Raw genomic sequence first — 26,425 nt, 5'->3', positions numbered from 1 at the left:
GGTGTGGGTGCAGCACAGGTGAAGTTAGAATGCAGGTGGCACAGATTGTGAAGCATTCATTGTTCTCTAACATGTTGTGATCAATGGCACGGTCCACATCCACCACGGTGGTAAACTCTGCTATTTACTACAGTCCGGCAGTGGCCATTCATTCAGGTGACCAGCTGGTTGGTGGTTATACACACACGAACTCTATGCAGAAATGGAAGCAGAGCTGGTATACCGCACAGCTGCTTTCACATATTGCCATGCCTCTGATGGGGTAGGATAAAGCTTTGATGGGACTGGAGTAGGATGTTCTGAGTAGGTGAATTGGACAGGTCTGCCATCTGGCTGTCCATAGGAATAGAGCCCGTGTAGCACAGGATTGGGTGTGGTTACGGCATAGGGTTTTACCAGAATACTGCGTAGATTAGGTGGACGGCAGAATTTTACTTTAGGAGAGGTGAAAAGGATTCAGGGTAGTATGTCAACATTTGCAGGTAGGATGATAGATAGTTAAGCCCTGGCGAAGTATATGGTTCAGTTGTTCTTGTCCAAGATGATATTGTTTGATGAGAGGGTGTTTCTTTGAAACTGGTTTTTGGAGTGGTGGGAGGATTGGGGACGTGTGAGGATATGGCATTGAACATCTGTCTGCAGACTAGATTTGTGGGATGGCACTTGTCTTTTGGAGCCATTGGTGAAGCTTTCAGCATACTGGGCAAGATAATTTTTGTCAGGCCAGACTATACAGCAGTCCTTTTGGTGTGGAAGGGATGACAGCATTCAAAATGCAAACTGATGAGTAGTGGGCTTGTGAACAGAAATATTGATGGAGCTGTCAGAAAGGTGGAGGACAATGTCCAGGAAGGTGGCACATTTGACTAAAGGGGACCATGTGAAGTGGAAGGGGGTCGAAGGCCTTGACTTCGTGCAGAAATGAGGATATGGGGTTTGGACCTGGGTCGAGTTCGTTAAGATACCATCAGTGAACCTGGCCTGGACAAGGTGTTTGAACCATAAACATACACCATATCTGCATATTCGTCATTAGTGTGGATATGTGGCATTTTAGCTGGAACAGGTACAATCACAGTTAACCGATTCTTCACTCTGACACACTATCAGTCCCTCACACTTTCACTCACGACATACCGTATACAAGTGTGTGTTTAATGGGCTAGTTTAATGGCAGACAGAAATCCTAAGCAAAGAAGCAGTAAGGTAGGTTGGGCTAGAATAAAATGACCGAGAGTTTCAGTGAGTAAGACGCACACTTGCAAGCCACTAGCCCGAAAACAAATGTACGTGAAATGTGTTCTATCACTGATACCATCCAGAATAGGGCATATTGCCTTACGAATCTTTTTGCATTAAATAAGTGTTCGTGTCGTATCCTGTATATCGATCATTCCTGTCGGGGCACCCTACATATGGGAATAACAGTGAGTAGAGCGACGGACATTCCTGGACAGCCACACGTGTTAGCACGCTGCTTCCGGAATTCGGGCAGGCGCACCGGCCCCGGATCAAATCCGCCTGGTGGATTAATGACAGGAACCAGTGTGCCGGTCAGCCTGGCTTTTGTGTGTATGTGTTCACATGCAATTGGGTGAATACTGGGCTAATATGCAGGTCCCACTTCAGTTACACAACTAGCAAACATTTGGAAACATTCACACTGGATAACACTCGGTCCAAGTAGATGGGGTACACAAATTCTGTCCACAGTGAAGGGGGGTGTCGTCAGGAAGTGAATCGGTCACTCTCTACCACTAACACTGGCCGATCCAGGCTAACGTGCTGACCCTGTGAGGCATGAGGGTAAGGACAGGAAAAAGAATGAGATGGGAGTAGGACTGTGATGTGGAGCAAGCACAGAGTCCCAGCTGCAAGTAATGCAGATAGCTGGCTGTGTGCGATTCATTAGTAGGAGACTGGGGACTCCAGCTCATCTGCAAAATACTTCTAATAGCCGATACTCGAGTATGGCTCGAGTGCCTCGACCTACATCTCGTCAGACTAACAGGGACACTGATTGTCTATAAAGGATGATGTTGTTAATGGCCACGGGCTTATTTGACTGTCAGGAAGGTAACAGATGTGATGAAAAATCTTAATTGATAGCAATTGGAAGAAAGAGACACTACATATAGCAAGAGACTGCTCGGGAATCTACAGGAATTACAAATGTGTGCTGCGGTGTTTTGTTTGACCTCCTCTGGTCACATGCTACAGTACTGTACAGGGCGGATTTCATTGTGTACCAGAACAGAAAACAGATCTTAAAAAAAGAAACATACTTTTTTTAGTAGGTAATTTAAACTTTGCCTTTCCCCTCATATGTTTTGTGCTGTGCCCTTTATTTTCATGTTGTTTAAGTATGTTATTCACTCTGTTAGATGGTGTATTTTCTTTAGCTGGCCACTGTGGCCGAGTGGTTCTAGGCGCTTCAGTCCGGGACCGCGCTGCCGCTACGGTCGCAGGTTTGAATCCTGCCTTGGGCGTGGATGTGTGTGATGTCCTTAGGTTAGTTAGGTTTAAGTAGTTCTAAGTTATACGCGACTGGTGGCCTCAGATGTTAAGTCCCATAGTTCTTAGAGCCATTTGAACCAATTTTGTATTTTCTTTTATGCATATTTGACAGTTTTAATGGAATTACATTCAGAATATTGTGTTATTTTGCAAACTTTCAAACAGAAAGCAAAATAGCTATCTAAAAAAAATACCTCTGAATCTCTTTCTTCATATCCAGTAATAGCCCAAAGTAGGTGTATATGAGAAAATCGGTAAATATGACCTACTGTTTTTCTTTCATTCTTTATAGAATCTCTTCACAATGGGTGATGTCCTTCCACACCTGGAATCACTGTTTATGAAATGTCGACGACGCAGCCGCCAACTTGCCGAGAGAAGTGAATATGGTACGCTGCTTGGTACACTTGCTTCAGTAATGAATGAACTTTTTGAGAGAGCAGATGAAGATAACAAGACGGAGGTATGTAATTATCTTTGTCCGGTGCTTATTGTAAGTAAAATTTCAGTTTATAGGTAGAACTAACCTTTTATTTGGAACAGAAAATACTGGTGACACAGATCCTTGTGAAAGTTTGCTATGTCTACAGCTCTTTGTGCTGACACCACTGTCTGTGGAACTGCTTCTTGTTTTGTGTATAACAGTTACCGTGAGTATTCCTTTTTCTGACGCTCTTTGAAATATCAGGTTGCAAAATGTTGATTGTTGCCATTATTGTTTTTTGTTTGCATTTTCATTTTATGTAATTTTTCCCTCCTTCGTATCATATGCAATGGAGAGGGATGAGGAAGTAGTTGTTCGACATTTTCCCTTTCCATTTAATTTGTCAACAGACTTTACACTGTGTTACTTGGTTTTAAGATGTCTTATCTTAGATGTCTCATCTTAGAATATTACACTTAAATTAATTATTGTCATACTGGCTAATTTTAAGAATAGTTACTGTATGGAATAATTGTTTGTATTTTTCTGCTACCAGTCACATTTATTTATTTTGTGTTTAATGTAACACATTGTAATATGTTCCGAGCATCTTTTACTCATCATCATGCATTTTGGGATGTCAAAATTGCTGTGGTATCAACCACAACAATGAGGCACAGTTCCACATCAGCAGAAGACAAGACTGGACGTTGAATTTCAGCGATCCCCTGCCCTCCCACTCTCCTCAAATTCCCTGGTGGCCACTCCAGAAGTGGAATGAGTGATGAAAACAGTTGTAGGTTAATTCAGACTAAGACATTTTATCATTAAGTAATATCTGTATGATGATGAGCAAGAAATGCATCTAAAAAGACATTATGTTCTGACCAGTGAAATATGTAAAGATAATTGTGCATCTTGCAAATAATCTAAAAGTGATGAACACCTTTGAAACCTCTAGAAATATTGTCTCCAACTTTCCAGTTCTATAACTGTGTTCATCTTTTCAACAGTGTTTTGCTGTTGAAACTGTATGAAATTTGTATCATATTAAATATTCATCTTCTAGTATTCCAGAAATAGCTAGCTAAGTTTTGACTATTATGTAACAATTCAATTTTTGGTTTCTACAAAACTTGTTTCTTGCCATCCAGACATGATAATAAATGGTTATTTCTTAATACTAAAAGCCATTGCTAACAAAATATTGTCAGGTTCATATTAAACCAAATTTTGAAGGTGTATCTTGACATTAGTGAAGCAAAACAATACAGTCTGACCACCATTGACCAGTGGATCAGGATACTTTTTATCCACTTTAGCTTTTTCTTAATTACTCATAAGCCAATCATTGAGTTTCACTTGTTTCAATTACGTAACCTTGTTCAAACAAGTGTGTATTTCACTTGAGTCACCATGTTGTGGTAAGACCTTTGATTCACTGTTCAGCTTCTTATTAAATGCAATATTAATTATATAAGTAATAACTAGAGAATAAAAGTCTTTTCATAATGATGTTTTAGTGTTGTGTCAACTCCAGATGCATTTTGTGTATGTGTTATTCTAATGGGTGAGACTCTGAGATTCTAATAAAATATTAACATTCTTAGTGCCATGCTTTTTCAAGGTTTGTAGGGGAAACTGCCATTACTTTTGACTAACTTGTAAAACCCAATAACACTTGCAGTGAAATCTGTGAAACAGGGTGAGGCACTGAGCAGCAGACAGTCATGGATCAGTTGTTTTACACAAATGGCCTCTGGAAATCAGCTGTTACAGTTTACAATTTAGTCAGAATAATGGCCATTTCTCTTCAAGTAAATATCAGATGTACAGCTTCGTGATCACTCTAATAAGTCGCTCCGTCCTGTTTATCCAACAAAATACATAACTTGTATACCTAAACACATTTCAGAAATGATTGTGCTTGTACTTCTTAGTGATAGAGGAAATGTGGCAGCTATAACCACAGTTCCAGAGGAAATATTGGAGTGGTTGCATAACCAACAAGAAACGGTTTACAAAATCCAGTTTTGGGAGCCCCATGTGAACATAGTGACTGAGCATCATGTCATAGTGTCGGGGAAAAACAGTGGTTGTATGCGCTTTCTCTGAAAGTTAGGTAGTTCCCTCCTCCTCCTCTTCTTCTTCTTCTTCTTCTTCTCTCTCTCTCTCTTTTTTTTTTTTTTTTTTTTTTTTTTTTTTTTTTTTTTTTTTTTTTACATTCCTGTCTACTGACTGCTCAGTGTTGCCTCCATTTGATGAGTACTCACATACACGTATTCTTCTGTCCTGTTCATTTTTTCCCATCATTTTCAATAACAGTTTTTTTTAAAGTAAATGTGCTTTGATTTGTGTTAATACACAGTGTGCTCATAGTTGTAAACCTTTATTGAGTTTGAAAACTGAGGTCTGTGGTGAATAAAACTAATAAATATTCATCAGTTTCTTTGCCATATTGTGACTTGAGTAGAATCTTTAAAAAAGTTTGCCATTGATATTCTGAATTTGTTGTCATTAAACACTCTAAATCGCAGGGTCAAAACTTGCCCATATTACATAAATGTTGGCCATTAGATACGGGATACTATAGCTTTGTACAATGAAATTCACAACTAACTAAATACTGTGACGTGTCTTGCACCTGGAAATGACAGTGAATGTTCCTTTGGTGTTTAAGGCAGAAGGATTTCCTTCACAAAATAGATTTAAGAAAAATACAGAAAGATGATTCTCAATTTTTTTTGTGTGTGTGTGTGTGTGTGTGTGTGTGTATATATATATATTATTATAAAAACAAAGATGAGGTGACTTACCGAACAAAAGCGCTGGCAGGTCGATAGGTTCCCACGTGGAATGTTTCCTTCCATTATATTGTGTATATATATATATATATATATATATATATATATATATATATATATATATATATATATATATATATATATATATATATATATATATAATGGAAGGAAACATTCCAAAATATAAAAACAAAAATGAGGTGACTTACCGAACAAAAGCGCTGGCAGGTCGATAGACACACAAACAAACACAAACATACACACAAAATTCAAGCTTTCGCAACAAACTGTTGCCTCATCAGGAAAGAGGGAAGGAGAGGGGAAGACGAAAGGAAGTGGGTTTTAAGGGAGAGGGTAAGGAGTCATTCCAATCCCGGGAGCGGAAAGACTTACCTTAGGGGGAAAAAAGGACAGGTATACACTCGCACTCACGCACATATCCATCCACACATACAGACACAAGCAGACATATTTAAAAGACAAAGAGTTTGGGCAGAGATGTCAGTCGAGGCAGAAGTGTAGAGGCAAAGAAGTTGTTGAAAGACAGGTGAGGTATGAGTGGCGGCAACTTGAAATTAGCGGAGATTGAGGCCTGGCGGATGACGAGAAGAGAGGATATACTGAAGGGCAAGTTCCCATCTCCGGAGTTCGGATAGGTTGGTGTTGGTGGGAAGTATCCAGATAACCCGGACGGTGTAACACTGTGCCAAGATGTGCTGGCTGTGCACCAAGGCATGTTTAGCCACAGGGTGATTCTCATTACCAACAAACACTGTCTGCCTGTGTCCATTCATGCGAAATGGACAGTTTGTTGCTGGTCATTCCCACATAGAATGCATCACAGTGTAGGCAGGTCAGTTGGTAAATCACATGGGTGCTTTCACACGTGGCTCTGCCTTTGATCGTGTACACCTTCCGGGTTACAGGACTGGAGTAGGTGGTGGTGGGAGGGTGCATGGGACAGGTTTTGCATCGGGGGCGGTTACAAGGATAGGAGCCAGAGGGTAGGGAAGGTGGTTTGGGGATTTCATAGGGATGAACTAACAGGTTACGAAGGTTAGATGGGCGGCGGAAAGACACTCTTGGCGGAGTGGGGAGGATTTCATGAAGGATGGATCTCATTTCAGGGCAGGATTTGAGGAAGTCGTATCCCTGCTGGAGAGCCACATTCAGAGTCTGGTCCAGTCCGGGAAAGTATCCTGTCACAAGTGGGGCACTTTTGTGGTTCTTCTGTGGGGGATTCTGGGTTTGAGGGGATGAGGAAATGGCTCTGGTTATTTGCTTCTGTACCAGGTCGGGAGGGTAGTTGCGGGATGCGAAAGCTGTTGTCAGGTTGTTGGTGTAATGATTCAGGGATTCCGGACTGGAGCAGATTCGTTTGCCACGAAGACCTAGGCTGTAGGGAAGGGACCGTTTGATGTGGAATGGGTGGCAGCTGTCATAATGGAGGTACTGTTGCTTGTTGGTGGGTTTGATGTGGACGGACGTGTGAAGTTGCCCATTGGACAGGTGGAGGTCAACGTCAAGGAAAGTGGCATGGGATTTGGAGTAGGACCAGGTGAATCTGATGGAACCAAAGGAGTTGAGGTTGGAGAGGAAATTCTGGAGTTCTTCTTCACTGTGAGTCCAGATCATGAAGATGTCATCAATAAATCTGTACCAAACTTTGGGTTGGCAGACTTGGGTAACCAAGAAGGCTTCCTCTAAGCGACCCATGAATAGGTTGGCGTACGAAGGGGCCATCCTGGTACCCATGGCTGTTCCCTTTAATTGTTGGTATGTCTGACCTTCAAAAGTGAAGAAGTTGTGGGTCAGGATGAAGCTGGCTAAGGTAATGAGGAAAGAGGTTTTAGGTAGGGTGGCAGGTGATCGGCGTGAAAGGAAATGCTCCATCGCAGCGAGGCCCTGGACGTGCGGAATATTTGTGTATAAGGACGTGGCATCAATGGTTACAAGGATGGTTTCCGGGGGTAACAGATTGGGTAAGGATTTCAGGCGTTCAATGAAGTGGTTGGTGTCTTTGATGAAGGATGGGAGACTGCATGTAATGCAGAACGTATCTCTGCCTACATAGATCAACACCTTCAACCCATTACATGCAGTCTCCCATCCTTCATCAAAGACACCAACCACTTCCTTGAACGCCTGGAATCCTTACCCAATCTATTACCCCCGGAAACCATCCTTGTAACCATTGATGCCACGTCCTTATACACAAATATTCCGCACGTCCAGGGCCTCGCTGCGATGGAGCATTTCCTTTCACGCCGATCACCTGCCACCCTACCCAAAACCTCTTTCCTCATTACCTTAGCCAGCTTCATCCTGACCCACAACTTCTTCACTTTTGAAGGTCAGACATACCAACAATTAAAGGGAACAGCCATGGGTACCAGGATGGCCCCTTCGTACGCCAACCTATTCATGGGTCGCTTAGAGGAAGCCTTCTTGGTTACCCAAGTCTGCCAACCCAAAGTTTGGTACAGATTTATTGATGACATCTTCATGATCTGGACTCACAGTGAAGAAGAACTCCAGAATTTCCTCTCCAACCTCAACTCCTTTGGTTCCATCAGATTCACCTGGTCCTACTCCAAATCCCATGCCACTTTCCTTGACGTTGACCTCCACCTGTCCAATGGGCAACTTCACACGTCCGTCCACATCAAACCCACCAACAAGCAACAGTACCTCCATTATGACAGCTGCCACCCATTCCACATCAAACGGTCCCTTCCCTACAGCCTAGGTCTTCGTGGCAAACGAATCTGCTCCAGTCCGGAATCCCTGAATCACTACACCAACAACCTGACAACAGCTTTCGCATCCCGCAACTACCCTCCCGACCTGGTACAGAAGCAAATAACCAGAGCCATTTCCTCATCCCCTCAAACCCAGAATCCCCCACAGAAGAACTACAAAAGTGCCCCACTTGTGACAGGATACTTTCCGGGACTGGACCAGACTCTGAATGTGGCTCTCCAGCAGGGATACGACTTCCTCAAATCCTGCCCTGAAATGAGATCCATCCTTCATGAAATCCTCCCCACTCCGCCAAGAGTGTCTTTCCGCCGCCCATCTAACCTTCGTAACCTGTTAGTTCATCCCTATGAAATCCCCAAACCACCTTCCCTACCCTCTGGCTCCTATCCTTGTAACCGCCCCCGATGCAAAACCTGTCCCATGCACCCTCCCACCACCACCTACTCCAGTCCTGTAACCCGGAAGGTGTACACGATCAAAGGCAGAGCCACGTGTGAAAGCACCCATGTGATTTACCAACTGACCTGCCTACACTGTGATGCATTCTATGTGGGAATGACCAGCAACAAACTGTCCATTTGCATGAATGGACACAGGCAGACAGTGTTTGTTGGTAATGAGGATCACCCTGTGGCTAAACATGCCTTGGTGCACAGCCAGCACATCTTGGCACAGTGTTACACCGTCCGGGTTATCTGGATACTTCCCACCAACACCAACCTATCCGAACTCCGGAGATGGGAACTTGCCCTTCAGTATATCCTCTCTTCTCGTCATCCGCCAGGCCTCAATCTCCGCTAATTTCAAGTTGCCGCCACTCATACCTCACCTGTCTTTCAACAACTTCTTTGCCTCTACACTTCTGCCTCGACTGACATCTCTGCCCAAACTCTTTGTCTTTTAAATATGTCTGCTTGTGTCTGTATGTGTGGATGGATATGTACGTGAGTGCGAGTGTATACCTGTCCTTTTTTCCCCCTAAGGTAAGTCTTTCCGCTCCCGGGATTGGAATGACTCCTTACCCTCTCCCTTAAAACCCACTTCCTTTCGTCTTCCCCTCTCCTTCCCTCTTTCCTGATGAGGCAACAGTTTGTTGCGAAAGCTTCAATTTTGTGTGTCAGGTCGATAGACACACAAACATACACACAAAATTCAAGCTTTCGCAACAAACTGTTGCCTCATCAGGAAAGAGGGAAGGAGAGGGAAAGACGAAAGGATGTGGGTTTTAAGGGAGAGGGTAGGGAGTCATTCCAATCCCGGGAGCGGAAAGACTTACCTTAGGGGGTAAAAAGGACAGGTATACACTCGCACACAAACACATATCCATCCGCACATACACAGACCTTGTTTAATGGGGGGAGAAAGTGATTTTATTTTATATAATATATTTTATAATGGGAGACCAATCATGTCAACTAATTATGACTGAACATGAGGGAAAGGTAATTATTGGCATGCAATATGTTACATAACATACAGCATGTAAAATGGCATATTGCAATAATTACATGAGATATTTATGAATATATTGGTATAAATGTTGTATAAGGAATGGTATCATGGCACTCAAATTTCTTTGGAACTTTCTCCTTTTGTTATAACAAAAATAGTTTTCTATTTTTCAGTGTTCATTTTTGTATGTCTGTCCTGATATTCCTAGGAGGAGAACTGTTCAATGATCTGTAAGATAATGATATTAGTTTGTTTTGTGTGAAACTCCGATCTATTTTGAAAAACAGTTCAACACCAGTGTAGATTTAACAGCTTGAATATATATGTTATCATTTCTTGCTCATTTTCAAAAGAGAGAAATTTTTACAGTTCATACAAATCTACAAAATAAATGTTTTACTGAATGTTAAAAGTTGCAAGAGGTTCTAAAACCTCCAGTGTTCTATCCATCACACGTATCATCTTGTCAGAAAAAGTGAGTGTTGTGCTTTGAAGATAATGTGAGCATTCCTTTGCACCAAAAAAGTTTATCTTATCATCGGAGCAAGTATTTCATCATGTGTAAACAATTTTATATTTATATTTTACTCTTCACCAAAGCCAAAGCCAACAAACAACAATCGAAGATGTCGAGGTGCAGATTGGGGTGCCGAGAAATGGAGCCACCATGACCAACCCATGTACTAATAAAACAGAACACTCCATATTCATAAATATGATGGTAGATAATGTCGGAACTCCATAACGCTGTTTACAGATGATACTATTGCACACAGTTGAGACGTCTGTGATAGTGAGTAGTTCTCTGTCATCCCGAAACTACGTAACCAGTGCTGCAACCAAAACAGTGTCTTCTAGTAGTATGGCAAATTTCTTGCAAAAATTACAAATATACTTTTGCTTCCATATGATAAACAGATTAACAGGTTCTGACAGTGTGTCATGTGTTCAAACACTTTTCATTTTGGAAAAGATGGCACTGTCATTGGGGGTTGAGTATTTCATTATGTTCTTTTATTTTTTTATATTTTGTATGACATGGTGCCCAGGTGATTGCATTGTATAAAATATAAAAAAATAATAGAACACTAATCATTGACTGATAAATGAAACTGAAAATACCTCTCTCCAGTGGCCTGTTGGTTTTCATTGTGAGTGATAGAATCAAATTAACAGTGGTGAAATTGTAGATGCTAGGCATTACTCCATATGTAGAGATTTATGTATGCTGTATATTTCAGTACGTAGTGTTTGCTCTATGGATTTGGTGCACCAAACAGGAACTAACTAAAAGTGCAACTGCAGTGGACTATCTATGTAACATTTTCTTCCTCCTTTCTATGTTATTACCCCTGTTCAGTTTTCGAGTTAGCATTTATTAAGATATCAGTCTCTCAAAATAACTCTGCCAAAACACCCCTCAAGTAGGCTGCTGAATCCTTGACAGCATCAGCAGTACCACCTGCGACAACTTTTATTTATCTATCTATTCACTGCCCGTATAACAGTCAGCTTTCAGACATTGTCATAGTTTTAGATTACACATGTGATGAGATAAGGTTCTACTAAATTTTCTTCTTTTATCAGCAAAAGACAAAGGCTTCCATTTATATAAAAATAGTTTTAAAATACATCCTTTCTGAAAAAAGTGACTCAGAAATTATCAGTTTTCCAATACAAAAACAAGCTTGTGGCTCTTCACACTAATGGTTTTACCAGGATACATTACAACTCAATTTTTTAAATACAGTATGAATATTAATAAGTGTTTCAGTTCATTCTTTAAGGTATTTAGCTGTCTTAATATCAGAGTGTAGTGTATTGTAAAAAACTTTGTCCCTGTTGTATGTGGTCAGTTGTCTGCAGTCTTTTTATTACTTGTAATTCTGTGAAAATTTTCCCTTACCCATGTGTTAGTTAACAGGAATTATTGCCTTTGAATAGACATAGAGTAGATGATAACTATTCTATATTTTATGAAAAATTGCTACAAGGATCTCTCTTGTTTACCGTAGTAGCAACTCATACTGCCTTCTTTTTCATCTGAAAAGCCTGTCTGTATATGCTGCTGGTTCTCCACCCTGGATTTCAACACCATACTGCCAATATGGATTTATCAGTCTGAATTATATTTGCATTTAGATATTGGTTCAGGAAGGCTGAGACTCATTTTAGTAAATACATACTTTTACTGACTTTCTTGCAGATATGATTTATATGCTGTTTCCATGATAACAATAGTAATTACTGGATGGAATAATACGTAAAACAAGCAAAAGGCATCCACTCGCCAGTCGTGAACTAATGTGTGGTGCATAGAAACGTGCAATGGAAAACAGTATTACACTAATTTTCTGGCTCTTGTTCTTTCTCTAGTACACACACACACACACACACACACACACACTCACACACTCACTCTCCCCTGGCTGTTGAGAGACTGGCTATTGATTATCAATTATTGGGAGCTATTGTATACGTTTAGATGGGTGTGGGGAGGGAGTAGGGAAGGATGCACGAGGCAAGAAGGGGGTGGGTGGGTGGGCAGTTTGAGGCAGTCGCTGCACATTGAGATGAAAGGAGGTCAGAGGGCAGAGTATATAAGAGATACGAGAGAGAGAGGGTGTGAAGGGAGGAAAGGAGGTGAAGGTGGATATGGAGACAGAGAGGGAAGAGGAGCAAGAGGGGAGTGGAAAAAGGGGGGGGGGGGGGAAGAAGAGTGGTGATAGAAGGCAGTACATGATCTGGACAGAGAAAGAGTGGTGCGGACAGGAGAGAGAATGGAAAAGGTAAGGTGAGGCATGGGAAACAGATTAGCAGAGGCTTAGGCCAGAGAGATTGTGAGAGTGCAGGACGTGCTGGAGAGACAGTTCCCACCCTAGTAGTTCAGAGAAACTAGTGGTGGGTGGAAGTGTCCAAATGATGCATATAGTGAAGCAGCTGTAGAAGCCATTTGCCTTCTGGTGCGCAGGATGTCGTATAAAGAATTTCAGGAGTGTACAGTGTGCAGCTCATTGTTGGCAGCCTGATTGCAAATTGAGAAGACAGAATTCAGTGCTGTTATTAAACATTTGAAGGGTTGGAATGCCACACAAATCAAAACAGAATTGCATGGAGTTCACATGAACACTGCACCATCATTGGAGACCATTTACTTTTGTATTAATGAATTTAAGCGCAGCCCGACAAGTGCCGAAGACAAAGTACGCTCCGGCTGTTCAGTTGTGATCACCGCAAAGGAAACTATTGACAAAACTAATGATATCGTAATGCGAGACTGCCAAATAAAAATCTGTGTAATTACTGAGACTACAGGCATCTCAACTAAATACTACAGGCATCTCAACTAAGTGAGTGCGTAATATCCTGCATGGAGAATTGGCTATGAAGATGCTGTGTGTGAGGTGGAGACCACGATTGCTCACAGTCAACCAGAAGCACATCTGGCACAACATTTCGACACAATTTCTGGTGATGTTTAATCACAATCCGCAAGGATTTTAGTGCCAATTTGTGACTGTTGATGAATCCTGGATCCACACCAAAGTCAAAATGGCAGGCAAAACAATGGACAAAGATTAATGAAAGTGCACAGAAGAAGACAAAGACCATTTTATCAGCTGGTAAGACGATGGCCGCTGTTTTTGAGGATTGAAGGAATAATCGTCATAGTTACTTGGAAAAGGGCAGAACCATAATTGGACTGGACTTTGTTTCATTGTTGGATTTTTTTAAACTTGTGTTAGCTGAAAAATATACCAAGGTTGGCATGCAGAAAAGTGCTCTTACTCCAGGATATTGGACCATCCCACACATCAGCGATAACAGTGGTAAAAGTGCATTAATTGGGCTCCAAATTGGTTCCTCATCCACCCTATTCACCAGACTTAGCATCAAATGACTTCTTCCATTCCCTAACTTGAAACTCTGGCTTGCTGGGAAGAAATTGTCTTCAAATGAGGAAGTGATAGTTGCAGTCAACAAGTATTTGGCAAGGTTTGACAGAATCTGTTTTTCTGATGGGATGATAAAGTTGGAGGGTCACTAGATCAAGTGTAATCCCTCAAAGGAGACTTACATCAAGAAGTAAAGAGAACTGTTTATGAAAGAAATATTTTTTTATTCTTTTACCAGACTTGTCAAATCACCTTGGCTACTTTCACACATGGCCCTGCCTTTTATTGGGTAGGAAATTCCTGTAATTTGACTGCAATAGGAGGTGGTGGGTCGGTATATGGTACAGGTTTTTCACCTGGGTCAGCCAACAGGAAGTGGTCCATGAGGTGCAGAATGAAACAGGGATGGACAAGAGTATCAAGAATATTCTGTAGCAGTCACTGTGATTTGTGACCGCTGTGCTGGAGCGTTCATCTGCAGAAAGGATGATAATCTCTGGATTGGTTTCCAGGTTAAGGATAGCTGGGTGTTCCATAGCAGTCCTTTTGTAAGTTAGCTTAATACACTGTTAGTAGGAGGGAAATAGGCTTCTGCCCTCATCCTGTATTCTTCGAATTTATGCCATAAAATGGTATGATCCACAGTATCACGAGCTTTAACTGTATCCAGAAAGGTGACTGTTCCCTTGACTCTTTCATCCAATGGAAGATTTATTTATTTATTTATTTTTTTTTTTTTAATTCTGAGTTGTCTTTTTGTGCTATATGGCTATAAAATTTTGGACTACTGTTTTGTCCAATGATGTAATAGCACTAACAGTATTAAGAAAGGATAGATTGCTATGCTCCATAAAGATGACATGTTATTTATTTATTATTTTCCAACGTGGAATTTCCAGTATTTAAAACACATTATTCCATCAGGAAGTACACTTCTTCTGAACATTTGTGCACCCGACACAGTCTCATTTCCAGATATTTTCTGCAATATGTGTCATTCACTTGTAAGTTATTTATGTTAAACATGGATAAAAAATAAGATAATTTCCATCCTGTGGAACAAATAGTACCAATTTTGTGTGCTAGAACCAGCTTCTCTTTTATTCCATTTGTTTATATGTAATTGCCTGATATTTTAATGAAATTAGATATTATTTTCTTTGATCTGAATTTGTTTCAGGTGAATAGATCATTGCCCAAAGAGAAACAAAAGTCAGAAGCTAAGCACTTATTGCACAGGAGACGAAAGACACTGACTGACATCTTTCACAGTTTGCAGTTAATGGGACTGTCATATCGCACTGGACGCCGTCTCTGTGAAGATCAGACAATGAGCTGCTTCGTTCTCTCGCCAGTTGATCCAGTGATTGCAGTCACTAGCCCCGATGCAGAGCTTCTTTCTGCTCATGCTGCTGATTCACTTATAAAGCAGTCTTGGTTGGGTTGTGAAAACCTCTCCTGCTGTGCTGAAATACATTATGAGCAGCTTGTTGGTTTTCTGAAATCACCAGCTCAGGATCTTGGTCCAGCAAACATTGAGAGACTGCAAGGCTTTGCGTTTCATCTTCTGGTAATGTGTTAATTTAATTTATTCTTTAAATTGTAAGACTTCTACAGTCCTTTGTCTGTGCAAAATCGAAAGTGGAAGAAAAGCTCTAATATTAATTATTTCTCATTCTCTTTGTGTAGTTGTAATTTGTTATATATAAACAAAACAAACAAAAAACATAGTATCCTATGACTATAATGAGTAACTGTTATCAGCCAAGTCATACAAATACCTGGGTGTAATACTTCGTAAGGATAGGAAATGGAATTATCATATAGGCTCAGATGGGGATAAAGTAGGTGGTAGACTTCTGTCTATTGGTAGGACACTGGGGAAGTGCAATCAGTCTACAAAGGAGATTGCTTACAAATCACTCATGCGATTGGTTCTAGAATGTTGCACAAATATGTGGGATCCATACCAGATAGGATAACAGGGGATATTGAAGTATGCAGAAGGGCAGCACGAATATTCACAGGTTTGTTTGACCAGTGGGAGCTTGAAATAACTGAGCTGGAAGACTCTGGAAGATGGTCGAAAACTTTCCCAAGAAAATCTACTGACAAGGTTTCGAGAACCAGCTTTAAATGATGATTCTTGAAATATACTTCAATTCCCTAAGTGTCGCTCACATAGGAATTGTGAGGACAAGATTAGAATTATTACTGCATGCACAGAGGCATTCGAACAATCATTCTTCCCATGCTCCATACCTGAATGGAATGGATAGAAACTGTAATAACTGGCACAATGGGATGTACCCTCTGCCATGCAACTCATGGTGGTTTGCAGGGTACAGATATGGATGTAGAATAAGCTGACAAGGAATAATTGAATTGTAAAGCATTGCCAAAATAGGAATTTCTGTGTTTTCACTACCTAGTGTGTAACTTTTCTTTTGAAAAAATAGCTTCCAAGTGTAAATACGGAAAGCTGAGTTTCACACAGTCATTTTGTGTCCACTCCGACTGAGAAGCTGCACTCAATGGAAGTTGTCATATTTGAGCATGAGGTATGCGATTGAAGGGAACAGTTTTGCTGTATAAGCTGTAAACTTATTTGAAATACACAATTACATCACATAATTTGCCAATTTCGAAACTAGGTGATTTTCAAGTATGCGCGAGCATATAGTCCTCCTATATTTTTTGAGCCTCTTACTGTCTGTCATTCAGTAATATTTGTTCAGACCATTTTGCAGGGTTATACACTCATGTACACCTGTGAATTATGAAGGTGTCAAAATTGACAGATCATGTGCAGTAGCTGTTTATTTCAAATGAAGTAATGGTCTGTGCAGGAAAATGGCTTCTTTCATTGTATTCATTATAGCCACATACATTAGTCATGGTGTCCCATTCGAGAATTAATAATGTGATAAAACTTCATATTTGTAATAACATAACAGCTTCTGGTGTAACTATTTCTTCCAATGAGGTATTTGATATTAATACAGAGTCATTCAAATGTCCTCTGTAACTGTGTGCACACAGTCACCCCATTGAAAGTTTCATTAAGCGTTCTGGTTCTCACATCAGTGACAATGACTATGCACCTGCATAGTGCCAGGTTGACTCACAGCACTGCTGCTGCTGCAGCACTTCAGCAGGTGGACTAGGTTGGAGTGGGGGTTGTGTCTGATGGGGTGAGTAGAGGGAGAGGGGAGTGGGAGGAATGGAGAGAGGTTGAGGTTGGGTGGTTCATCAGGAGGCAGCCAATTTGCTGGATTGGAATGCAGGAGGTTGGGGTGCAGGTGTACGTGCTAGACGTGTGATGTACGGATGTCTGGGGGGGAGGGGGGGGGGGCGTCGTAAACTGGGAGTGGGTGACAGGATGGAGGAAAAGAAAGCTGTCGAGTGGAGAGTTTGGGGACAGTGAGCAACTTGAGATCGAGGCCAGGTCAATTAATGGGAGCAGAGGACGTGTTGCTAGGATAACTCTTGTCTGCGTAGTTCAGTGAAGCTGGTTGTGTAGGGGAGAATCCAGATGGCTCATGTTGTGAAGCAGGCATTGAAATTGAGCATGTTATGCTCAGTTGCATGTGTACCACCGGGTACTTAACTTCGTTCTTTGCAATGCTTTGGCGGTGGCCATTCGTCCTGGTGGACAGGTGCTCGATAGGCATACTGACATAAAAAACTATGCAAGGTTTGTAGCAGAGTTGGTATGTAACATGGCCCCTGATGGAGTTGGATAAGCCTGTGACAGGATTGGAGTAGGAAGTGCTTGGTGAATGGATTGGGCTGGTCTTACACCTCTGTCTTCCATAGTGATATGATTCCTGTGGTAAGGGGTTGGGATTGAGAGCAGCATAGGGATGGACTAAGATGATGTTGAGGTTGATTGGAGGATGGAACAGCACTCAGGGAAGGCTAAGAAGGATGTTGGGTAGGATTTCCCTCGTTTCAGGGCATGAAGAGAGATAATCAAAGCCCTGATAACAAGGGAGGTGCTCCTATGTTGCTGATTTTTTAGATTGGTGGGAGGTTTGGGAGTGTGTGGGGATATTTCTTGGGAAACGTGTTGCAGACTAGGTCAGGGGAGGTGGGTGTCATGCTTGTCGGTGAAAGCCTTTGTGTGACCTTCAGCATACGGGGTGAGGGAGTTCTCGCCACTGCAGATGTGTTACCCATAGGTGGTCAGGCTTATGGGAGAGATTTTTTGGTGTGGAAGGGATGACAGCTGTCGAAATGAAGGTACTGTTGGTGGTCGGTGGGTTCAGCGTGGACAGAGGTGTTGATTGAGCCATCAGAGAGGAGGTGGTCAACGTCTGTGGAGGTGGCATGCTGGATTAAGGAAGACCGTGAGAAATGGATGGGAGGCGAGGAGTTGAGATCGTGAAGGAATGAGATGGGCTGTCTCAGCCTGAGATCTTGAAGATATCATCAATAAACCTGAACCAGACTAGGGGTTGGGAGTTTTGGTCTCCTCTGGAAGGGCTGTAAGTAGGTTATCATAGGAGGGTGGCATGCGGGTGATCATAGCTGTGCCGCAGATATGTTTCTGTACCTTCCCTTCAAAGGAGAAGTAGTTGTGTGTTGGAGTATAGTTGGTAAGCTGTATAGGAAATGAGGTAGTGGATTTAGAGACTAAAGGACAATGGGAAAGGTAGTGTTTGATAGTGGCAAGGCTGTGGGCATGAGAGATGCTGATGTATAGGAAGGTGGCATCAATCTCACAAATCTGGTGCTGCAGATACGCCTCTCCGTGACACAGGCATCACAGAAACACATCTCCAAAACTGAAACCTTTGCATTCTTTCACGAATAAGAGCATTCCAGACACCATCTGCAAAAATTATCCAACCTGTTGACCTCCTGCTCCTGTCTCGGGGCACAACTGTCGATCAATACCTATCCTACGGAAAGCAAACCCCCTTGTCAGCCCCTCATAGCACACAGACCCTGCCTAGCTATCCTCTTCAATTTGTCACATACTCCAAAACTCTCTCCCAACTCTTCACAAAATCTAGAACCTAAGCAAACCCAAAACATTACTTTTAGCTGTTCACCAAAAAAACTCAGTCATAAAAAGTTTCAGTCCTGTCCAAAAGCATCACTTTTAGTTCCACACCAAAGTTTGTGTTTAACCACACCGGCCTTTCAAGATCTATTCTTTTTCTCCAGAGCCCTACAATGGAAACACTTCTAAGCCACCAATACCTCCAAACCCCCCCCCCCCCCCCCCCCCCCCCCAAGGCCACCTTCCAGTAATTCCTTACCTTCAAGTTGACCTCACTCTCCTTTCCCAGCTCCTTTCCTAAGAACACTGACCTTTCATCAGAAAAGAAAGGACAGCCATATACAACCGACCTAATCATCTTCCCTGCAGACAAAGGCTCCACAATGTCGTGATGAGTCACAGTGACTACTTGGCAGAAGGACTGCGCAAACCATTTAACTTCTCCACCTACAAAATCTGTCACAGTTATCCCATCCAAGGAACCCTACCTAACCTCCAAATACTACTGAAATCCATAGGCCCTTCCCAGAACCTATTATCCTAGCCCATCTCCCTTCTCACCTCAACGACACCTCACACACCTGCTGACTACGTGCTCCCTAGAATACACAGACCTAACCATCCTTGACACCCCTTAGTGACTATTTTGCTCCCACTGAAAGAATATTGGCCCTCATTGACAAACACCTCCAACCAATTGCCAGAAACATAGCCTCCTGCATCAAAGATACTAACCAGTTCCTTACATGCACTCTCCCCTATCCCCACCCCTTCACCTCCTCTATCCCTGATCATCACTCACTCTTGAAGCCACCTTCCTATACATCAACATCCTTCATGCCCCTGACCTAGCCACTATCAGATGCTATTTCTCCCTAAGTTCCTCAGATTCCAAACCCACTACCTCATTCCTTGTACAATTTACTAACTGTTTCCTGATGCACAGTTACATTTCCTTTGAAGGGTAGGCATACAAACAAAAACAGTCACTACATCCCAGACTTAGTCCACAAACAGATTTTCCATGCCCTGTCTTCACAAACCCCCCAATTCTTCCACCATCCCCAGGAATCAGCTACAAAGTAGTGCGCACTCATCACCCAATATCACCCTCGTCTGGAACAGCTGAATCCTATTGTTTTTCAGGGCTTTCATTCTCTATCACACACACACACACACACACACACACACACACACCAAATTTTGAGACGGTGGGAGAAACTGACAGACTACAGGTCACTTACAACTCGTTCATTTGCTTAAGGAAAGAACTAATCTCTATGATAAACTTAATGCATTCATTTGATAGTTAACTTCGTGGATGACCTTTTAGTCGTGTTGCTCATCCCATGGGAACAGTAGTCGTGTTGACCATCCCATGTGAACAGTCATTTGTTTCAGAATAAAAGCTAGCCTTTGTTGTAATTGATTAGGCTAACTCCATTCCAAAGTTCATACAAAGCTGTCCAGCTGCTTCAGTGTGAAGGAGTAACAAACATACAAACTTGATGAAGAAGGAAAATCAACAATTTCTAGTTCAGTGCAGCACAAATTTTATAGGAGACGAGGTACTGGCAGAAGTAAAGCTGTGAGGACGGGGCGCGAGTCGTGCTTGGGTAGCTCAGATGGTAGAGCACTTGTCCGCGATAGGCAAAGGTCCCGAGTTAGAGTCCCGGTCTGGCACACAGTTTTAATCTGTCAGGAAGTTTCAAATTTTATAATATTTGTATGTGCTACGATGTCATCTGCCCTTGTGTGTGCCTGTTACCACTGGATACACTCACATATCATAATCAAATCCAGCTCACTAAAATCTTACCATGTGCTACTTGTAAAGGCATGGCATCTCTCTGCTTTACAACATTTAAATAACACCATCATTGTGAATCTTCAAGCATCTCAGGAGCTATAAGATACATGTGATGCCCAGCAGCTAAAACACAGTAGGCTTGTTTGGACTAAACACTTTGAGGAGTGTGTAAGCATTGTATTCATTATGTTAAATCGTATTATGTAGGACATATTAAACAATACAAGCATTTTCACAAATACCATACAGTTCAAAAAGGAAAGAGTAAATAGCTTTTTCTAAGAGTAAGTACTGTTCCACATTTTGTGTTATATTATTCATATCATTAAATATCTTGTAATACAAACTTTTAAAAGTAGCCTGTTTGTTAGTTCAGAGAGTAAGCAAGTTCCATTCCAGATTTCTTCCAAATCTATCCAGCCGTGATTTCAGCATGAAGGAGTAATATACTTTCTCTCTCTCTCTCTCTCTCTCTCTCTCTCTCTCTCTCTGTGTGTGTGTGTGTGTGTGTGTGTGTGTGTGTGTGTGTGTGTGTGTGTTTTTCATGCTGTTCATGCACCATCCATATCTGGATCAGAGAAAATAGCTACATAGCTCTAGGTTATATTATACTCTCATCATTCCAACTAATTTTCATTGTTTTATATATAATATATATAATTTTGTGACAGGCACTGGCAAGAGAACAAAAATCGATGATAAGCAGTTCAGTAAAACAACTGCATGGGTTGCGGAGAATTGTGATGGAACTCTCAACCCATTGCCAAGACACTTGTGATGGGGCTAAACCATCAGAAATTGTTCAAGCAAAGGTAAGTAGATTTATAGACTTGACAAGTAGTCTTATTATCATAGGGCCCCCGTTCTCTTTCTGAAGAAAATAAATCGCTTTGCCATGGTAATATTAACTTTGCCCTAAAGTTTATGGTAAAGTTGCAAGTAACAATACTGCAATGCTGTTCATTGCTTGGGGCTTTATGATGTAAATGTTGACCATGTTGTCTTGGAGCAATCTCACATTAGATTTTCTGTTAGTTTTGCATTATTCTGTAAAAGGTTTTTAATCATTGTTACATTATCAAAGTATATTGTCAGACGGGTAGGTGCTGACAGCCCTCAATCACAATTAATAAAATAATCCAGGCTATTACACTGCGAACGAATGAATTTCACATTAAAACCCAACATTTTGTCCCCATCTGCGGAGAAGACATTCTCAAGGGGGATCATAGCTTCTTTGAGTGTTAGATTCACATCCTGGCTCACTACTGACTGCAACAAAATTCTGTTTGTGTGTTCTCTTGCAGTGGCCTGATGTCATTTGTGTAGTTGGCTGTTGTCAGTTGCTGTCGTCAGCTGTTGCTATTGCCCCACGGTGGAAAACTCGTACACGTATTCAAAGCATCATGCCACTGTGCGAGAGAATACGTAAATAGAATTTTGGATGCTCAAAGAAGCTACGACCTGCTTTGAAAATGTCCTCCGCAGGTGTGAACAAAACCTCAGGTTACAATGTGAAATCCATTTGACCACAACATAATAGCCCAGCGTTCTTTATTAATTATGACAGATCCAGCTGTGAAAGTTTACACTTTACAGCTCTTAGATCTCTGCTAAATGCATGACTTATTTGTTCCAGTCTCGTGTGGTGGATTTGCTGGCAACTGTGCAGATGTGCATGGAGCAGTTTCGCGTCACTCTCAAGTCTTGCCCCTCTACATCGTCGCCTCAGGTGCCCCACGTGTGGTTATCTACAAAGAATCACATGCCTGCTTTGGTGTCAGCATCATATGGTGATGCTGAATGGCGAGATAGTGATGCTCTCATTTGTGACATTATTTTAACGACTGGGAATCTGAAAGCCTCTCTTGATATCCCTGTTATAAAGCTGAAATCAGTTGTGGAAGCATACAGTGGTTTACAGACAATTATGCAAAAACTCAAGAAATTGCAGTTAAAATTTGAAGAGGACGATACAAACCTTTCACAGAATCCGTTGGCAGAATGCCTTAGGTGGCTATCCACACATGTACATCAGGAATTGGAAAGTTTCCACCAGTCTAGTTTATTTGCAACAGTAAATTCACCATCATACAAAAGTGGTTCACAAGTGTTAGGAAGTGAATCAAAAACAGATGATTTCATGTTTGATGTGTTAAGTCAAGTTCCAAAAGTTCATCTGTCACCTGATCTTCTGCGAGACCCCACTTTTAGGCCCAAAATGAAAGAAACCCTTGTGAAAATTATGCTGGTTGTTCAGAAACTATATAAAAGGAATGACAAAATATCAGTAGGTGCAGGAAACGATGATGTCTGCAATGTGATGGCGGGGGGAACTGACATGGAAGAAACACAGGGTATTGATAAGGAAAACAACATGACGAAGAATGCTGTGAATGTCATAAGTTCCACTCCATCTGTGGATACTTTTGAACATGAAAGCCATCATGAGCTTCAAAAGGATCACTTTAAGGAGAAGATACTTGGTGGATTAAAAACTGACATTAGTTATTTGAATCTGAGTGCTATCTTTGACACTGTTTCAGATATTAAAAACATGTTAATTAGTGTATTAGAAGTAGGAAAAGAAACAGAAACATCTGTGTATTACAAAAGGTAAGACTGTAAAATAATAACCAGTATTAACGATAGGGTAGAATAATTAGAATAATGGAATACACCTATATTACTATTGTTAATCCTGGATATGTTCATAAAGTAGACATTATGTAGCGTACCCTAATTGAAACTGTTTCAGAAAAAAAGTACTAATGATATTATTTCTTTCTATCACATGCACTATTTCATGAAGATGTAAAATTATGTGAAGTACCTTGGTACTTACACGTTTGCAACTGAATGGCACAATGGATTACGTGTACCATGAATAGTTGTCAGTGTGATTCTATTACTAAAACAGTTTTGTACGACCTTTTTGCCAGTAAACAGAACATATTACGAGGGCATGCTGGAAACTAACGCCTCAGAATTTTTTATTCTGTTATCAATATCGGTTGAGGCATTACATGTCACGCACATTACTCGGTCGACTTTCCCACTTTGCTGATGCAAGTTATGACACTCTGATGGTAGAAGGCTCCAAATTGTAGCATGTAAGAATGGCTGTGTGTAATGTAACTATATCAGAGGGTGCTGTAATTGAGTTGTGAACTGCAGAAAATATGCCTCCAATTGAAATCCACAGAGAAATTAAAGCTGTGTACAATGAATGTAGTTTTGACATCAGTAATGTGAGACGTTGGGTTGTTTGTGCTTGTAATGGAGAAACCTCTGTGTGTGTGTGTGTGTGTGTGTGTGTGTGTGTGTGTGTGTGTGTGTGTGTGACAGAACTCAGAGCAGATGACTGCACAGAGCAACTGATGAGACCTATCGGAATTGGGTTGATGAACTCACCAGAGAACTCGCCAAAAACTCTGCTGTCTGCTAAGTTTGGAGTATCATGAGAGCATGTACAGGCTGTCATTGCAGAATGCTGTAAAGAGAACTCAGTGCATGAATGCTTGTTCCTGATATGAAACAGAGGAGTCTAACATCTGTTAACAATTTCTTTTGCATTTTTAGTGTTAGAGTGGTGGGTTCCTTGACAACATTGTGACAGGTGATGAAAGCTGGTTTCCCATTTTGACTCAGAAAACAAGAGAGCATGAGTAGAGTTCTGCCACGAAGGATCATGGACCCAAAAAAGTTCAAGACAATGCCGTCAGTAGAGAAAGTCATGCTCACAGTGTTCTGGGGTGTTCGCAGTGTGGTGCATTTGGAATTCGTGCCCAAAGACACCACCATAAAGTCTGCACGGTACTATGACACCCTCAGAAAACTAAAAGCACAAATTCAAAGAGTTCCTCCATACATAGAGCATCCTGCCCTTGACCGTGATGTTTCCATGCCTTACACAAACGCTGTGGCATCTGCAATAGTGTGATGCCTTGCATTCACTGTTATCAATCATCCTCCGTGCTGTCTCAACTTGGCTCCATCAGATTTTCATCCATTTCCCAAACTTAATCCACTTCAATTTGATAGTGATCGATTGTTTTAAGCAGAGGTGAGCCTGTGGCTCTGCCAACAAAGTCAAACATTCTACAATGACAGTATTGACAAACTGTTCCCTCGTTGGGAGAAATGTGTTTGTCACCAGCATGACAGTGTAGAGAAATATGTAGATGTAACAAATAAAAATGTAAGTGTGTTCTATTTAAAAACCTTTAAAAGTTTGTTCATAAAAAATTTGGAGGCATTACTTTTCAGCATGCCCTCGTATCATCATATAGTTTTGTGCAATCAGTATGTTGTGTCCAAATTAAATACTGATGTTGAATTTTAGGACATAGGACATTAAAAAACGAAAAATATTGAAATAAACAATCTTCTTTACATGTTAATTTTCAAATCTGATGTCATACATGAAACAACAGTTGCTTAACTGAGTGGCTTAAGGTAGTGTTTTTGTAAACAAAAGCCTCTACCTGGATCAGAACAACAAACTGATTGACAGTTAGTTGTCAGCAGGAGAGCTGTGCCATCTAATCTCACCATTGTCACCTCTCTCTGCTATTTTAAGTGCCAGTTACAACAGTCATTTGTGGAATGTGCCAGCAGGTGGCAACATAACTGCTGTGATCCATTTTGAGTTTTATTTCTCTGCACCATTTGTTTATTTTATGCAACAAAATGTTGGAAGTTGCAATAGGAGCGAAAGTGCACAGTAAAGTGATATTCCTGTTACTATCCTTTAAAACAAGCTTGGTATGGCATATTAGCATGAAGCATGTGAAAGTGTTCAAATCACTTTGTGTTGTTCTGATCCTGTTCTAGGCTGGATAATTACTTGATCAAGAGAAGTCAGCAAGTCATTCTTGTTGGATGTTGGCATTAGTAATGTGTGATGCCACTGATTATTCACTAAGTTACATCACAGTTATAGATGAGGTTTGTTTTGGGGGACATGTGGGATGGGGAGGGGGGAGGGAGAGGTTGGAGGGGATAATATCATATCTCAGAAACAGACAAATATTTGGGATTCTTCTTTGCATGTACTTAACATTGTTGTAGCTGTTTGTCCCTGATACTATGAATCTTGATTTGACCCAGGAAAGTTCCTTCACAATTTTTTCTTCATCCATGAATTGTGTGTACACATTTTGATGAGGTTTTTGAATGACACTTAAATTTTACTTCTAGTATGTGTGACTGAGACGTGACAACAAATAATAAAATTTAAAAGTAACCTCCAAAAGCATATCCTACTTCGTAATCCAGCTACCCATTAAAATAAAATAAAAAATTGTCTTCTGTATTAGATGTAGTAGCATCTCTGAGGGTGATTCTGTAAAGGATTGTGGCTGACTCTAGTGCAGAGATAGATGATAACTCCGGAGTTAAATTGATGAAATGCAACAATATGCAATGATGTCAGTGAAATCTGTTCAATGATACTGACACTTTGGATGGGGACAGGAGGCTTGCTCAGATAACGTGATGATGTTGTCATCTTGTGGTAAGTAGGAGACTTGGGTTTGAATTCCATTAAAACATAAAGTTTCGTCTGTTGCAGCACTTTCATTACATTGCATTTTTAGCATTTTTGAACAGATTACACTGATACTGTGTTGTTTCATTGATTTCACCCAGATTAATTACATGCCCTTCATTCTGAGTCGGTTTGTATAAATTTCTATGGGATGGTAATCAGTGACCTTCAGCAAGATCCATTTTCCCAGCACACTG

The 26,425-nt window shown here is 41.2% G+C and overlaps 1 protein-coding gene across 1 annotated transcript in view; it reads left to right on the top strand.

Annotated features, from left to right (window-relative positions):
- Positions 1-26,425, top strand: part of LOC126418787 (midasin-like) — a 192,985-nt gene that overhangs the window by 76,537 nt on the left and 90,023 nt on the right. Inside the window, exons 14-17 of the mRNA XM_050085718.1 lie at positions 2,810-2,980; positions 15,037-15,426; positions 21,349-21,489; positions 22,317-23,293. Of these exons, the coding sequence (XP_049941675.1) occupies positions 2,810-2,980; positions 15,037-15,426; positions 21,349-21,489; positions 22,317-23,293 (1,679 nt within the window). The remainder of the gene's footprint in view (positions 1-2,809; positions 2,981-15,036; positions 15,427-21,348; positions 21,490-22,316; positions 23,294-26,425) is intronic.

This window comes from Schistocerca serialis, chromosome 9 (genome assembly GCF_023864345.2).
Source record: "Schistocerca serialis cubense isolate TAMUIC-IGC-003099 chromosome 9, iqSchSeri2.2, whole genome shotgun sequence".
NCBI lineage: Eukaryota > Metazoa > Arthropoda > Insecta > Orthoptera > Acrididae > Schistocerca > Schistocerca serialis.
The sequence above is the reverse complement of the archived record's forward strand: the minus strand, read 5'-3'. Positions and strand labels throughout refer to the sequence as shown.